The sequence below is a fragment of the Chiloscyllium plagiosum genome, chromosome 38 (genome assembly GCF_004010195.1).
Source record: "Chiloscyllium plagiosum isolate BGI_BamShark_2017 chromosome 38, ASM401019v2, whole genome shotgun sequence".
In the NCBI taxonomy this organism is placed as follows: domain Eukaryota; kingdom Metazoa; phylum Chordata; class Chondrichthyes; order Orectolobiformes; family Hemiscylliidae; genus Chiloscyllium; species Chiloscyllium plagiosum.
In genome coordinates, this window is record NC_057747.1 from 10,750,570 (window position 1) to 10,767,997 (window position 17,428).

General features: G+C 41.7%; 1 protein-coding gene across 3 annotated transcripts in view; it reads left to right on the forward strand.

The window, feature by feature from the left end:
- The window catches only part of wdfy4 (WDFY family member 4), a 318,819-nt gene that overhangs the window by 21,982 nt on the left and 279,409 nt on the right, over window positions 1-17,428 (forward strand). For all 3 annotated transcript variants that reach the window (XM_043678828.1, XM_043678827.1, XM_043678830.1), the window contains exons 5-8: window positions 2,678-2,827; window positions 4,487-4,676; window positions 9,489-9,678; window positions 11,178-11,338. In XM_043678828.1, coding sequence (XP_043534763.1) covers window positions 2,678-2,827; window positions 4,487-4,676; window positions 9,489-9,678; window positions 11,178-11,338 — 691 coding nt within the window. The remainder of the gene's footprint in view (window positions 1-2,677; window positions 2,828-4,486; window positions 4,677-9,488; window positions 9,679-11,177; window positions 11,339-17,428) is intronic.

A 17,428-nucleotide genomic window follows, 5' to 3' on the forward strand; every position in this document is an offset into this window, starting at 1 on the left:
AAGAGTGCAGAATTGTTGGAGAGGCTGCTTTAGAGGAGAAAAGTGGTAACCTTCAGGCCATCTGTCCATTAAGATGAACATAAAATATCACATTACATTTCTCCCAGTGCCTCTGGCCAATATTTAACTCTGTTTGCACTGCATTTAACTTAACTAGTCAGTTTTTCTTTATTGCTGTTTATGGAATCAACCAGTGGACTGTGAGCCCCCTGTTTACCTACAAAGTAGCAACGGCTATACTTCAGAAGTGGTCCTTTGGGACATGAAAGGTGTTGCATGAATCAAGTCTCTAAATTGGGAAGTGTCTCCTGAAGGATGGGTGGTGTGCGCATGTAATAAAAAGGACACAGTTGTAATGGTGTTTTGATGGTACTTATTGTAGAAACATTGGACTGAGGAGCAAGATTAGGCCAATCAGCCCATCGAGCCTGCTCTGCCATTTGATATGATTGTGACTGATCTGGTTGTGGTCCCAACTCCATTTATCTGTCAGCTTCTCCTATCTTCCCTTGATAAAGAAGCTAACGCCATTATTCAGGAAGTACATATCCTGCACATGTTGTTGTTGGGAAACATATTTGAACAGTACAAGCAAAATTAAAGGCCAGGTGTACTGCAGCGCATACCAGCCAAAGCTTACAGCCCTATTACACTCTAAATGCTTTGTTTAAAAATGAAGAAATGCAAGTCACACACAAATCCATGAAATAATGTTAGTGGAATAACGAGGCAAAAGGAACAGTGATAGTATTCTGTTTGTCCGGTAGCTTTATTTCCTGCTGTGATATTATCTCCTTTGTATTCGGTGGTATTTCTGGCTTCAAACCAGGCAGGAGAGGCTTTGAGGAGCTGCCAAAAAGTGTAGCATACATTCTGGTTTTCTTTTAACAGAAAGAATGTGTTGATGGTGTAGCTCTTTTGCCAACCTATAGGAGGTGCTCATCACTCATTTGTTAGATGCTGGTGATAATATCTGTATCCTTGGGCTGTCAGTTTAACGATGGCGAAATTCCACATGAAGCAACTAATTGAGAAATATCTCCTCCTGATTATATGTGAGCTTTCAACTTGAACCAGGTCTCGATTAAGATTTATAGCTTTCAACTCTGGAGGCAGTGTACGAAGGAAGTGTATTACTGAGTTGCATTTTATTTGACATGTGTTTTTATCATGCTTTTACAAGCCCTGTGCAATGTTTTTAATATAGAACAGTTGAAATGTGTTGGCAATTACTTTAAAGATCAGCATTATCAGAGGAATGGTTCACAAATCTTGAACTTTCCCGTTTTATTTATTAGCTTTTTGGAAGCTGGGCATTGCTAGCATTTATGTCCATCCCAAGTTATGCCCCTGGCTTCTTGAGCCATTGCAGGTTTGATTTCAGAGGATAATTACATGTAATCTACTTTTTTAAAGATGTTATTAATCAGAGCTGTTTGCTTTCAATTTAATTAAAATTCTCAAAGTGCAATGGCAGGATTGAAATGCCTGGATTACTGGTTTCGAGTCCAACAATGCAACTGTTACAAGTAAGTCGCAGCAAATGAAGGAGGACTAGGTAGAAGAGATATTAAGAAGTACAGACAAAAGTAATCATTATTTCAAAATCAACTTATGGTTGCAATTACCACAAATAAAATGTAGAAAACATGAGACTCAGGTCAGAAATCAAATTGGTTGGTAAGATTTTAGAGGCCGTTATTAAAGGTGAGATTGCGGAGTATTTTGAAGTGCGTGGTAAAATAAGGCCGAGTCAGCACTGCTTCGTCAAAGGGAAGTCATACCTGGCAAATCCATGAGAAATCTTTGAGGAATTAAGAAGCAATTTAGACATGAGCTAACGAATGTGATCTATTTGGATTCCCAGAAGGCATTTAACATGCTGCAAAAGAGGAGGCTGCTAAATAAGATGAGTCCATTGTGTTCAGGATAAGGTGCTGGCCTGGATAGAGGATTGGCAGAAGGCAGAGTGTGGGGTTAAAGGGGTCTTTTTCAGGATGGCTGCTAGTGACCAGTGTAGTTCTGAAGGGGTTCAAAGTGTTGGGACCACAACTGGTCACATTATACATTAATGATCTGGCTTAAGAAACTGAGGACATTATTGTTCAGTTTATAGATGACACAGAGATAGGTGAAGGAACAGGTAGTGTTGAGGTAGTGGAGAGGCTGCAGAGGGACTTGGACAGGCTAGGAGACAGGGCAAAGAAGTGCCAGATGGAATACAATGTGGGAAAGTGTGAGGTCATGCACTTTGTTAGGACAAATAGAGACATGGGCTATTTTCTAAGTGGCTTCAGAAATCTGAAGCATAAAAGGACTTAGGAATCCTAGTTCAGATTTTCTTAAGGTTAATATGCAGATTCAGTTGGCTATAAGGAAGGCAAATGCAATGTAAGCATTCCTTTCAAAAGGGCTAGAATTTAAGAGCAGTGATGTACTGCTGAGGCTGTATTAGATTTTAAACAGACTGCATTTGGATCGTTGTAATCAGGTTTGAGGTCAGAAATAAGGAAGGATATGCTGGCCTTTGAGGGGGTCAATAATTAATATTTAATCAGCCAGAATTGTCCAACTCCAGTATATGCTCAATAATGCAGAATAACATAAAATGAAACATCCTTCACCCAGTAACATAAATATTCCTGATTTTTCTTGTCCCCCCCTCTTCTATCTTTAGGAAACACTGAGATGTATTGTGAAAACAGGACTGAACTTAATTCTTTTAAAATGTCTGCACCTTTTTGCTTTCTCATCCAAACGAGGGTCTGGAACAATGGAATCACAGACACAGGATAGCAGCACAATATTTCAGGAAACTGTAACCCATGTAAGTTGCAATTACCCTTACGCCTTCAATTCATTGCCAACTGGAAAGGTTTATATTGCTTATATAGTGAAGAAATTACATTCAGAAGAGACAAAAGATAAAATATCCGCATGCTTTTACTTTGTAATTCAGTCCCTGCAGCTTTGTACATTGTATATTTAAAATAAAGGTAAAGGTAAAGGTAAAGTCTCCATAGTCCCAGAGGACTGCTCTCTCATTAGAGAGAGAGAGAGAGCGAGAGAGAGAGAGACGACTGGTGGTGGTTTAAGCTAAGGGTCATCATGCCTCAGGCAGGAGGAGAGGTTGAAAAGGTTATCTTCATGGTATCCTCAGCTGGTGCGGGAACTCCAGTTGGCATCACTCTGCCTTGAAAACTAGCTGTCCAACCAACTGAGCTAACCAACCTCTCAGCTTCCCACAGTATACTTAACACTGCCATCTTCACCTGGTCTGTATGAACGAGGAGTTAAAACTGGTTCTCCTATTGAAACCTGGTCTGGAATTGGTGTCTGTGTTGCTGTTAGTTTGAAACATTTCTATGTAGGATTTCCTATCTTCACTTTCCCAGTTGGAAATGTCCATTTTAGTGCCAGTTTTCAATTTTTTTTTAATATTCAGAAGCTTTAAAGGGCCAGCTTTTCAAGGCAGCACCTGGCATATAATGGGCATTGTGGATTGGTACCCACTCGAGACCATTAACGTCAGTGCACACACTGTGAAGGTGGAAACTCTCTCTCTGTGTTACCTCAAGTTGTGAGTTTTTGCTATTGGGCTGTTAATTATGGAGGATCACATTTCTTAATTCTGAAAAAAGGGACAAGCACAAAGTATTTAAACAAATAATTCATGTGGCAAATTTACAATATTCGTCAACTAGTGTAGGTGGACATTTTGGTTGGTATGGACCAGTTTGTTCCAAAGGGCCAGTGCTGTAGGACTGTCTATGACTCTGTCTGGAAGTAAGTCTTGAAAATCTATTATATTTTTTGTTTCAAGTAGTTGGGAAAATTTGAGTTTGGCATTTAGTTTAAGAAGATGGACAGTTTTGTTTATGGAACTCTCTCCTCGACAATCCCATATAATCACTCCTAATCCTGAAAAACGTTTGGCTAACCACAATCTGAATATAAAATCAAACTATAATCGATGAAGACTAGAGAAAACTACAGGACTGGTATTGCACCACCAAAGATGTTGTCTGATGTGTACAAACTAATTAAGTCCAATATGACTGCACACAAACTGACATTTAGAATTAGAATTGAGTTTATTGTCATGTGTATTCAAGTACAAAAATACAGGAGTGCGGTGAAAAGTGACATTTAGAATTTGAATTAGAATTAAGTTTTATTGTCATGTGTACAAAAGTACAGTACACTGAAAAGTGTACAATGTCACGAAACATTGCGCTATCTTCGGTACTAAAATAGATTAGGTCCAAAGATAGAGAAATAAATAAAGACAAAAGCTAACAGTTCTACATTACAGTTCTTCTTTGCTTGTTTTGTAAGTTCATGGTGAGCTGCGGTTTCTATTCCTTCAGTAGCCATGCTTGACAAAAGAACGCACACTTGAATATCTGTAGTTAAGATGCATCTTTTGCTTTTATACCTTCTATGATTCTGAAATGTGTAATTGACTTTGCTTGCTTTCTTTCAGATCATGCTGCATTTGTGCAGCCAGGTCTCTGCTGTAGAGGCAATGGTGCAAACCAATGACCTCAGGTGTCTGATTTTAGCAGTGGCCTCCCAGTGGGATCAGTGCAACTCATCCTGGAGAACATATACAGGTCATGTGCTGAAGGCCATCTCAAAAACACCAACTAAAAATATTGTCAGATACTTACACGGTGCGTGCACACTTTTATTTATGACTATTATGACGATAATACATATATTTCTAGGAATTGTTTAACAAATAAAACTTGTGTTTTATTTATGTTTACTCTTGCATAAAAAGTGACTATAAGTGGAGTCCCAATTTCTGATGAATGTCTCATCGAAGTTTGATTTTGTTCAGAGAGTCAAAATATATTAGTGACTCTATTGTCTTTCCTTACCGATGTTTTTTTTTAACTTCATGAGGTATGGGCATCACTGGAAAGGCAAATGTTTGTTGCTCACCCCTAGCTGTCCTTGGTGTTTGTCTCGCTGGGCCATTTTAGAGAGAGTCAACCATGTTGCAGTGGGCCTGGAATCACATGTAGGCAAGACCAAATAAGGACACCAGACTTCCCTCCCCAAAGGATGTAATTGAATCAATTGGGTTCCTACAACAATCAATGGTAGTTTTGTGGACACTGTTACTGAGACTCTATTTTAGATTTACTATTTGGAATTTACTGTCTACCAGCTACTGTGAATCCTCATCCATGCAGTGTTGGCTTGGATTGTTATGGTAGTTGGAAATGCAGGTCCCTTTAAGGATAAAGCAGGAGATTTTCAGTCAACCTGTTCAGTGATAGATCAGATGGGAGTTAAACCCCAGCCTCTTGGCTGAGAGGCAGGGACACTGCTACTGTGTCACCTGAAACCGTAGAGTAGAGCAGGATGTTAATCGATAGCAGGTGATGCTCAGCGGAGCCTGTTCCAACGACCCTGTAGCTGGGTAGTAAAGTTTCTGAGCACGTTGATCGGAAAATATCTGGTGTTGGCCTTTTCTCTGAGCTAGGTGGCCTGAGTTCAAGTCCAATCTCCTCCACAGATATGTAATAACATCTATGAATAATCGATTACAAGATATGAGGGGTGGGTTTGTCCCCCTCCCACTCCATTTTAATTTAGGTTCCCCCCCTCCCATCTTTCTTTACACTCCCCTCTTTGTTATTGTTCCTCTGCCCCTGATGGGCCACGTTTGTGAATTGTTCTTTGAATGAGCAGCATGATATGGTGGTGACTTTACAGGAAAAATAATAAGCTGAGGTCCACTTCCAACTTAACCTTTCCTCCATTCCCTGCCCTTCCCTTTTGTTATGGTTTCATTACCTCGGGTGAAGAGAGCATGTAATTTGTTAATTTAAATTTGAGTGACATGGGTGAATTGGCGGTTCCTAAGGAAAAAAAATACTTTGACCTTTAAAGGCACCCGTGTTTCTTAGTCAGACACACTCTGCTTGATTGGTGAAGCTTAAGTTGACTCAGAGCTAAAGTGATCTGAGAAACTCCTGGAAGCATGGAGCAGAACATTTTGTACTTTCAGGGCAATGTGAAAACAGCGCTCTATAAACCAGTTTCTGATTTAGAAACCAGTATCATGCCTATGTAGCTCTGGAGCAAATAAAAAAAAAAATAAAATACACAAAAAAACTGATGAAACACAATGCTATGCATGTGTGAGATTTCTAGATTCTGGATCGGGATTCTGCACAGGGATTAAATGGAAAATTTATGGTCTGTATCTCCAGCCTTTTGTAGCATTGGAAGGAGCTGCTTTAGTAGCTGGGATCAGTGCTTGGGATGTTCTGGTCCATGCGAGATTCATATCTGGTTCAAAAAGGCAAGCAGCCACACAGCACAGAAACAGACCCTTCGGTCCAACCAGTCCATGCCGACCATAATCCCAAACTAAACTAGTCCCACCTGCCTGCACTTGGCCCATATCCCTCCAAACCTTTCCTCTTCATGAACTTATCCAAATGTCTTTTAAATGTTGTAACTGTACCCACATCCACCACTTCATAGAACTCCTAAAGCGTGGAAACAGGCCATTCAGCCCATCAAGTCTCACTGACCCTCCGAACAACGTCTCACCCAGACTCAACCCTCTACCCAGTCTCTGTAACCCTGCATATCCCATGGCTAACTACCTGACCTACACATCTCTGGATGCTCCAGGCAATTTAGCATAACCAATCCACTTAACCTGCACATTTTTGGACTGTGGGAGGATACCAGAGCACCTGGAGGAAACCCACACAGACATGGGGAAACTGAGCAAGCTCCATGCAGACAGTTTCTTAAGGCTGGAATCTAATCTGGGTCCCTGGTGCTGTGAGGCAGCGGTGCTAACCACTGAACCACCGTGCTGCCCTTCCTCTGGCAGTTCATTCCACTCTAACCAGTCACTCAGCTGTTTCATGTCTGCTTTACCAGTCTCATTGGCCATGGTTGACCTGGATTTTATTTCCTTTTACCAGTCCCTATCCATAAACTCTGATATCTTCACTAATAAAAATCTATCAATCCTAGTCTGAAAACCTCCAGTGATCGTATATCTGAAAATGATGATCTCAACTGATATTATTACTCAATATGTCAGATCCCAGACTGCAATTTGGATTAGTAGATCAGTTTTAACAAGATTTCTCTCACTGAAACATAAAAATGCAATGTTACGGAGCTAAAAAAAAGGTAGGGTTCCCCCCTCCAACACCATTTTAATTTAATCTCCTCCATCGTTCCTTTTTGTTATTCATGAACTTGGTGGGCAGTGTGTATAATAGGTTAATATAATTAGTGACCAAGGTGACGTGTTTGTGGTTTAATCTTTTAAAAGAAGTTTTAGAAAGAGTTGGGGTTTGTCCCCAGTGAGAGTGTTGGATTCTCGATAAGTGAAAGATCCAAGAGAGAAAGGTGAAACTGCTCCTTGTGTTGAACTATAGTTAAAGAGTAAAACAGTTGTAAATCTTTGATGCAGTGTGTAGATATCTGTCTGTCAAACACAATGTCACTGGGCCAATCATCTCCCCATGCCTGCACCTCTCATGGGACTTAGCTTTGATGTCAATTATCGAACAGCAGAGCCTCTGACTCTTTTTCTATGGATAGAGAGAAAAAAGGAATAGGAGGAGGCCATTCAGCCCTTTGAGTCTACTCCACTATTCATGGCTGATCATCCAATCTGTACCAAGTTCCTGCTTTGTCCCCATACCCTTTGATCCCTTTAGCCCTCAGATTAATATCTGGAACCTTCTTGAAAGCATCCAATGTTTTGTCCTCATCCACTTTCTGTGCAGAGAATTCCACAGCTTCAACATTGAGGCAAGAACTTTCTCCTGACCTCTTATGGCTTATCCCGTATCCCTGGTTCTGGACTCTTTCGTCATCAAGAACATTCTTCCTGCGTTTCTCCTGTCGAGTCCTAATACCATTATACATCAAGCATATTCAGAGTTGAGAATGTCTGTTGAATTATATCGAGCGTGCAGCCAAGAGAAGCCCTTCAGCCAAATTCATCCGTGTCAGGGGTTATACTTCACATGAACCACCTCCCACCCTTCTCCTCCTAACTCTGTCAGCATAACGTTTGCTCCCACCCTGCTTACACATTTGCTGAACTTCATCTTAAGTGCATCTGTGAATTTTGCTTCGATAACTCCCATGGGAGCGAGTTCCATATTTTAAGTGCTCTTTGCACAATGATGTTTCTTTTAAATGTTCTGTCAGAATTACGAATGATTGCCTTATATCTGAGGCCCCCAGCTTTGTTCTAGCAATCCTGTTGACTCATGTGATTTAAGGATGTGGAGGTGCTGGTGTTGGACTGGGATGGACAAAGTCAGAATTCATACGACACCAGGTTATAGTCCAACCAGTTTATCTGAAATCACAAACTTTCGGAGCTCCTTCGTGAGGTGAAGGGCTAACGCTTTGAAAACTTGTGATTTCAAATAAATCTGTTGGACTCTAACCTGGTGCTGTGTTTTGTGATTGAACAAGTGAGAAATAAAGAAAAGGAGTCATTGGTGAGGGTGAATTTGAGTGAGAGAATTCAATGTCAAATCTAGTACAAAGAGAGAAATAAAGGGAGAGACTGGATTAAAAGACAGTAAAGTAAGATGGCAAAAACAGAACTGTTATTAAATATGTGACATTTTTAAAATCTCCAATAACGATTCACCACTTGTAGAAAGGAGACTTGATACCCTGAAAAGTTAGTTTTCTGGACTGGAGAGATTGGCAGTCAATCACTGATGATTGCTGTTTTGTGAAAAGGGTACACCAAGCCAAACTTAATTTTCTGCTGTGGGTTTAATGGGTAATTCGGGTACAAGTTGTTACAAATAAGTTAAATGTTAAAGGTGAGATATCTTGGAGCAAACCAACCAGTGGATTGTTGTCAAGTGAACAACTGGTTGCTGGATGGGTGGTATCAGTTGTTTAAAAATTAATTCATGGGACGAAAGCATCATTGTTAGGCCAGCATTTGCTGCCCATCCCTAATTGCCCAGAGGCAGTTAAGAGTCAACCACCTTGCTGTGGGTCTGGAGTCATATGTAGGCCAGACCAGGTAAGGATGGCCATTTCCTTCTCTAAAGGACATTAGAGAACCAGATGGCATTTTCCGACAATTGACAGTGGTTTCATGGTCATCGTTAGTTTCTCAATTCCAGACTTTCATTGAATTCAAAATCCATCCTTTTGCCAGGCTGGGATTTGAATCCAGGTGCCCAAAATATTAGTTGGGCCTGTGGATCAATAGTCCAGTGATGAATCATCCTGATGAAGGTCTTATGCCTGAAACATCGACTCTCCTGCTCCTCGGATGCTGCCTGACCTGCTGTGTTTTTCCAGTGCCACATTTTTCGACTCTGATCTCTCGCATCTGCAGTCCTCACCTTCCAAAGAATCGTTAGTGAATTAAACATTGCATCTTTTGCTGATGTATAACTTCTATGTGTTATATGTGGCATGAAAAGCTAATAGATTTGTATTTTATACAGACAGTGAATGTATAAAGAAGTGCATTCAGAATTTGTCTGCAATGGCAGACAAGTCATCGGTGTATGAGGCAGCTCAAGCAGCAGTCCACGTGCTTTGCTTTGTGAAAGACTCTTATCAAGTTTCTCCAGACTTATTCGCTGATTTTGAAAGTGCTGATGGTTATCAACTGTTAACCAACCTGCTCCTTGGGTAAGTATATCTACCCAATCTATGATGACCAACTTGGGAGGGGTGAGCTGATTCACATTTCTGTGCTGACCTCAACAAGATTTAAGTTTAAAAGGGCAGTGATCCTGCCAGTTATATGGCTGAATATGGCTCTGCATCCAAAACCATTCAGCCATACTGCTCAAGGTAACCATTAAAAAACTAGTGCATTGCAAAAATAAAGCGTCCTCAACCATGCACAAAACTATTCAGTTGTGTTGTGGACCAGACCAAACCCCCTCAAAATATTAAGATAATCTAGACCCTAACTTTAAAAAAACCTGAAAGAACTGCGGACACTGCAAATCAGAAACAAAAACAGAAATTGTTGGAAAAGCTCAGCAGAGAAATCAAAGTTAATGTGTAAGCTCCTCAGAGATTTCTCTTCACAGGTGCTGCCAGATCTGCTGAGCTTTTCCAGCAACTTCTATTTTAGACTCTAACTTTTTCTTGTTTTAAAGGTGAATGTAAGGCATTGTGTCCCAGATGTAATTCGATTGGTCAAACTATTGGATTTAAAACAACACATTTATTCATTATAGTTAAAATACAACAAAAGAAAGAAGGAATTGGAATAACTTAACTGGATTGGAAATCTTAACAGAATAATAGATATATTAACTATTACTAATCAATTGTTCCATTCTATAAACATACCCTTGGCAAAAGACAAGTTCAGAAAACAGATTGTCTCGCATGCAACTCCAGCAGCCCGGGAGGGAAAAAGCAGCAAGAAAAATTCAGAGAGTGTAGCAGCTGGGAGAGATTTACTGCAGCTTCTAACCCTGCTGCTATAAACTGAAACCTAAAACTCTGGGTTCTGTGAGACCTTGATCCACCCATTCAGGCTGCTTCTATTGTTCCAACTTTTTGAAAAAAATCCAAGGCTTCACCAGCTGTTTACTGTATTGGCTCTGTTAGACTGCTCATCATTTCTACCTTAGAACCTCTCCTTAAGCAAAAATGAACAAAATACACTTCTTAAAGCCACAGTATCATTAAATTGCCCTTCATGTGAAATTTTCACGCCCCTCCATTCAAACCTTTAAAATACTTAAAACCCTATGGAGAGTTATCTGAAAAGAACTTTAGCCAACTAAATTCTGTGAAAAATACAGATCGTTAAAAAGCCAGTCTGTGGTGGAAGTCACTTATCAAATACGTTGTATTAGTTTTGAGTTTCACTTTGGATCAGTTAGGCTAACTGAATTCTCTTTTTCTAGAGACAGCAATGTACTTTCAGACTCATAATTAAGAACTCTCCATTTGTGTCAATCGTGCCTTCTGTGGAGTTTTCAATGGTCAAACTTAGAGAGGGGTTTCAGACAAAGGAATAGAGAGAAAAGGTGTTTTGCAACTGTAGTAGCTCCCTCTGTTTGTTTGTATTCAAAACCCCAATAAAAATCTCTCACCAGCAGCTTAGATCTTTGTATTTTGTTTCAAGATGATCAATTCTGATTTGAACTTTACTCCCTCATTAGGTGCGATAAGGAACTGGAGAAACAAGAAGAAAAATCCATGGAAGAACTCGTAGATTTTTTGAGTTCCCTCACCATCTATGGTCAGAAACAATTGAAGGTCACACCTTGTATTGCAGGTTCTCAGTTCCCAAATTTTAAGTTTCAGCAGCTGTCAGAGTCAGGTAAATCTCTCTGTACTTTTACCAAATAACTCCACTTTTATGACCCTAATATTTAATTTGTAATTCCGCTGTTCCCTATGCACTGTTTCCACTAGATGCTCTTTAGAAGTTCAATTGAGCTCTGTCTTTATCAGTAATAATTTGTGGAGACTCCAGCTTTCTAATAAAGGTCTGCATTCTGTATGGGGAAGGATGTAACCACCCTGAGCTGCCAGTGAATAATAATGCAAAGTGTGACTAATGAGAGAAATGTAAACTCTTCCAAGTGCAAACTGTTAACAAATAAGTTGTCCCCGTCATAAAGGCTGGTGACCAGGGTGTGAGGGAATTACCTTTTCAACAAAAAAACCTGGAGAATTTAGGTCTCCCTTTGCTTGCCCCCATTAATGAGATTGAAAGAACATGTTGCATTTTGGTGTGGGGGGATGGGGGTGGGGGTTGGGGGGGGGGCAGTGTTGGTCATTGGGATATATGTTCAACCCCTCTGCTCAGTGGAAATGGAGCTTGGAAATGTTTAAAGTCATCTGCACTGGCACAACAGTTTGTGTAAACCCTGTTGTATAACAGTGTGGAGTGACTTTACGATGACATCAGTGAGCTGCTCTTCAGTGGGCATAAATAGCACAGTGTGGGCATGATTAAGGCAAGGAGGAGAGGAGAGGGTAAAACAGTGATAGGCTGAAGTGTGCAGTCTAGCGATATGAATGTTAGTAACATGTAGCATGCGAGTAGACCAATTAGTGTAGTTGGGTTTATGGAATTGTCTTTCAATAATGTAACACCAGAATGATCTCTGATTACCCTGTATTGTGGTATTTAATCACAACATGTAATGAGCAGTGTTACAAAGACACCAAAGCTTGAGGTTCTCCGGTTTGCTTTCTCCTAGACCAGTCTGTTTTGAACCCAATCTCTTGGACAAAATTCACACAACACAAGATGCCTGCTCTTACCTGTTATCATTCAATGTCCACCCACTGAAATTGGCCAGGACTCCAAATGCAGGCAGTTGAGAGCCTAACTTGCAACTTAAAGTCACAGTCCAATTACACTCATGACCTTGCCCAAGTATTTTAATTTCTTAATCTACAAGGATCGAATCCCGACAAGCCAGTCTTGGGAATGGGCAGAAGCAGCCAACTGTGGGAAAAGTGATTGAGTGGAATTCCTGTGGGCCAGGAGTAGCACTCCTGCTCCTTCCTTGTTTCATGAGGATAAGCTGGCAAACCCTTGCCCCAAGGTGCAACTCCAATCCTGACTGGCCATAGAGTCAGACAGCACGGAAACAGACTCTTCGGTCCAACCAGTCCATGCTGACCATGTTCCCAAACCAAACTAGTCCCACCTACCTATGCTTGGCCCATACCCTCCCAACCTTTCCTATTCATATAAAAATGTCTTTTAAGCGTTGTAACTGTACTCATTTGAACCACTTCCTCTGGCAGTTCATTCCACACAGTAACCACTCCGTGTCTTTAAAAAAAAGTTGCCCCTCATGTTATTTTTAAATCTTCCTCCTCTCACCTAGTTTTGATCTCCCCCACCATAGGGAAAAGACACCCCAGTGAAGAAAAATCCCAGCCTATTAAGCCTATCTTTATAACTCTAACTTTCCATTTCCAGCAACATCCTGATAAATCTTTTTTGAACCCTCTCCAGTTTAATAATATCCTTCCTACAACAGGGTGACCAGAATTTGACACAAAAGTGGCCTCACCAACATCTTGTACAAACTCAACATGATGTCCCAACTCCTGGACTCAGAAGTCTGAGCAATGAAGACAAGCATGCTAAGTGACACCTTAACCACCCTGTATACCTGTAACACAAATATCAGAGAATTATGTACCTGAACGCCTAGATCTCTCTGTTCTACAGCACTATCTAGGCCCCTACTATTAATTGTATTTTCCTCCCAGCCCACCCTCAATTTGCCATTTTCTGTTTCTGTGAACCTTTATTGGTGAACTGATATGTGATGCCTTTCTAATTCCGGTCAGCTTTGAGGTGGAGTTCTTGTCAGAATCCTTTTATGAGATTTGGGAATCCAATACCTGCTGGGAGGAGGCAACAATGGTTTGTCAGCTTTGACCCTGTTGGTTTATAGATCCCCATTCTCTGTCCATCACTTTTCCCCAAATTACAATCTGCTCCATGGTTCAGAAACATGGGGCTGAACCTTACTTCTCTTTTTTTTTGGCTAAGTGTAAGTTGCATTGAGTTGTTTTTGGAGGAATTCTTTTAGCCACGAGGCTTAACAAGTTTTTTCATCGTATTTTACTATACCCATCTACCCTGTCCCTATGCCGTCCCTCTTGCCTGATTCTAGCACCATCTAGCCATGTGCAGTACCCAGAACAAATGACCACTCACTGGAATAAACCAGTATTCCTTGCACTGGTGCCATCTTTGAAAGGCCATTGTGTAGCTGGGCAAGCACTCTCAGTCCAGAGGTGCCCTGCACGGTTTGTGATGTTTACCTCCGACATGGTAGATGGGGAAATTGTTGCCCTGCTTTGAAGGCAGGGACATGGATGTCCAGCTGGACAGGATGGTACACAGGCTGGGTGTCCTCTTCCCTCAGGATACGAAATGGAGGCATTGACACCAAATGATGCCACCAGGCCAGTGCAGTCTCAGCTACCTTGGAGGAAGTCAATGTCCTTCTTTGCTCTGCCAATTTGAGTAGCACTGGGTTCTTTCCAATACCTTATTTGCTCCATCTCTGCGACTTTACTCACCTCTCAACAAGGCTCAACCACTCTCGTTATGACCAGCAACATCTTCCCTCAAACACTATCATCCAGCCCAACTCCTAACACCACTAAACCTACCTGCCCTCTGTATTGCCTATTCACTCACTCAGAACACCACTTGCACCAAAGGTAAAAGCTTTGCCACCCACTTTCATCTCCCATAATACCTGCCTTACTCTTTTTTCAGAACCCACAACAGGCAGAAGAGTCTGCCTGGGTGTTGGGCGACCCAACATTCAGCTCCTCACCTCTTAACTGAAGACTATCCTGACTGTGACTGTGCCAACTGGCTGAGTGACCATGTCCAAACCCCTGGACTGGTATTGGAGGCTGCCCTTGCCTAACAGCACTAAGACTCTCCCCCAGACCAAAGGCTGTGCCCCTTGACTTGACTGAGGCCTGCTGACCACCACGAGGAACTTCCTGGATTTACTTCTGTGCTAAATGGGCAAAGCAAGATGAAAGTATTCAAACCTCGTATCTCTAGATGATGGGACAAAGTGAAAAAAGGCAACGCAAGGCAGGGATGCAGTGAGAATCCAGTTAGGCTCAGAGTGGGTAGACATGATGACAGTCAGTGAAGGCTCTGGGGATTCCAGTTTCTGAGCTGGGTGCATGTCTCTGAGCACACGGTGTCCTTTATCCAGCATTACAATGGCAGTTGCTATTGCAGCATTGAAGTACCGAAATGTCCTCTTCAGTGGCTCAGAGTTATGCCATGAGGCTGGCACTTGAACGCCAAAGCCCATGAATGTAGGGTGCCCATGGAACATGTCCTGAGATGTTGGTACCTGGTGGTCCAACATGGAATTCTTTGGACCAAAGGGTGAGCTAAATTTACCATGAATCCATTCTGGTTTTCTTGTTGAGAGTTTTTCACATGGAGATAATTTGGCATGTTTGGTGAAATAGGAAACAGAATATTAGTGAGCAGAGTTGTGATGTTAGTCAGTCATTCAACAAGCAATAATCCCTGTTAATTGCTGCCGGAGAGGACGACTCTATACAACACACTTCACTGTATTTTGGAACAAAATACATGTGACAATAAATAAATCAAATCAACTCGCTACTGCCCACTGAAGATCTCGTAATGCCGCTCAGCAAATGTGTAAAAGGAGCAACAGTTGGCGTGGGTTTTTCTGACAATTCTGCCACAAACCTCCCAATAGCCTTCATTGCTCAGGACCCAGTAAGATCCCTCCCCTGATTTCTGAACATCTGTTTTAAGCATTGAATGATAAGCGCGTCCCCAACGTAAAAGAGGAAATAAGCTAGTCAGGAACAGACCTTGCAACCTCTTGTGGAAAAACTTGTTTTTCTGATTTTTATTGCTATCATTCAAAAACATTTCCCCAATGTTAGTAAAAACATTCTCAGTCCCGACCACCTCCCAGCCACAGAAAACATGCCTTGAATCGTTTTGGAAATTACCTAACCTTGTGTACTTGGGTTGTACTTCTGCTTTCATGTCGAACTGTGTCCCAGGTATCTCTTTGTAAAATACAAGAGGTGAATGTTAAGACCGAACCTTCCAGATCTTCATGTATTGGTGTGGTGGCCTATTGCTGTAGCATTGAAGAACGATTCGAAGTCTATCCCACTTGTGGTCATAGAATCTGGCTATCTGTGGTCATTTTGTGATAGGTTTGAAAAACCTGGGTTTTCTGTGGCTGGGAGGTGGTGGGGACTGAGAATTTCTTTACTAACATTGCTATCATTCAAAAACATTTCCCCAATGAAAATCAGAAAAACAAGTTTTTCCACAAGAGGTTGCAAGGTCTGTTCCTGACTAGCTTATTTCCTCTTTTACGTTGGGGACGCGCTTATCATTCAATGCTTAAAACAGATGTTCAGAAATCAGGGGAGGGATCTTACTGGGTCCTGAGCAATGAAGGCTATTGGGAGGTTTGTGGCAGAATTGTCAGAGAAACCCACGCCAACTGTTGCTCCTTTTACACATTTGCTATCTTTGCGTCGACAGCCAGATTGTTCTACCTCTGCCGATTTGACTATCGTTTCAAAGTATCTTTGAGTTGCCATAGATCTGTTGCAATCAGGCAGGCTGAGTGAATAGGCTACGTCATGGCAGATAGAATGTAATGTGCATAAGCATGAAGTTCACTATACTTTCTCAGGAGGAGGCCACTCAGCCCGTTGTGGTGGCTAGCCATTCATTTTGATCATGACTGATCATCTAACTCAATGCCACCTACCCAGACTATCTCCATATCCCTTGATGTCACTAGTCTTCAGAAATGCATTGACTGAACATAATCATTGAGCTTCCCCAGCCTTCTGGGTAGAGCAATGCAAAGATTCACCAGCCTTTGAGTGAAGAGATTCCTCTGTATTCTGCTCCTCATCCGGAGGTGTACCCTCTGATTTTAGACTCACCACTCGGGGAACATCCTATCTATGTGGGGAAGTGATGGCCGAATGGTGTTATCACTGGACTGTTAACGCAGAGACCCAAGTAATGTTCCAGCGACCTGGGTTCAAATCCCACCATGGCAGATGAATATCTGGAATCTCATTCTTTCCTCAAAAATTTGAGGAAATTCAAACTTGGTCTTCTCATCCTGGGATTAATCTGGGAAACCTGCATTGCACTCCCTCTGTGTAACGTTATAAATATGGGAACCAAAATCATGCACAATACTTCAGGTGCAGTCTTGCCTAGGCTCCAGCTCCATTAAGATGTCTTTACTCCTGTACTCAAATCTCCTTACAATGAACGTTAATATACAATTTAACTTGCTAATTGCTTACTAACTTTTAGTGACTGGCGACCAAGGATATCCAGGTCTCTTTGGATGTCAGCAGTTCCCAACATCACACCATTTAAGAAACAGTCTGTCTTTCTGTTTTCTTTGAACTTCATGTTTATCCCCATTACTTTCTATCTGCCATGCCACAATCCTGCTCACAATGCCTCAATTCCCAGACAGTCCTGTCAGCAGCAAATTTGGAATTATCATAATTGCTCCATGCAAAGAAATCATTGCTGCAGATTGTCAACAGTTGTGAACCGAGCACTGACACTTGTAGCTCCAGACTAGTAACTGAAAATGTGTTGCTGGAAAAGCGCAGCAGGTCAGGCAGCATCCAAGGAACAGGAGAATCGACGTTTCGGGCATAAGCCCTTCTTCAGGAATGAGGAAAGTGTGTCCAGCAGGCTAAGATAAAAGGTAGGGAGGAGGGACTTGGGGGAGGGGCGTTGGAAATGCGATAGGTGGAGGGAGGTCAAGGTGAGGGTGATAGGCCGGAGTGGAGGTGGGGGCGGAGAGGTCAGGAAGAAGATTGCAGGTTAGGAAGGCAGTGCTGAGTTCGA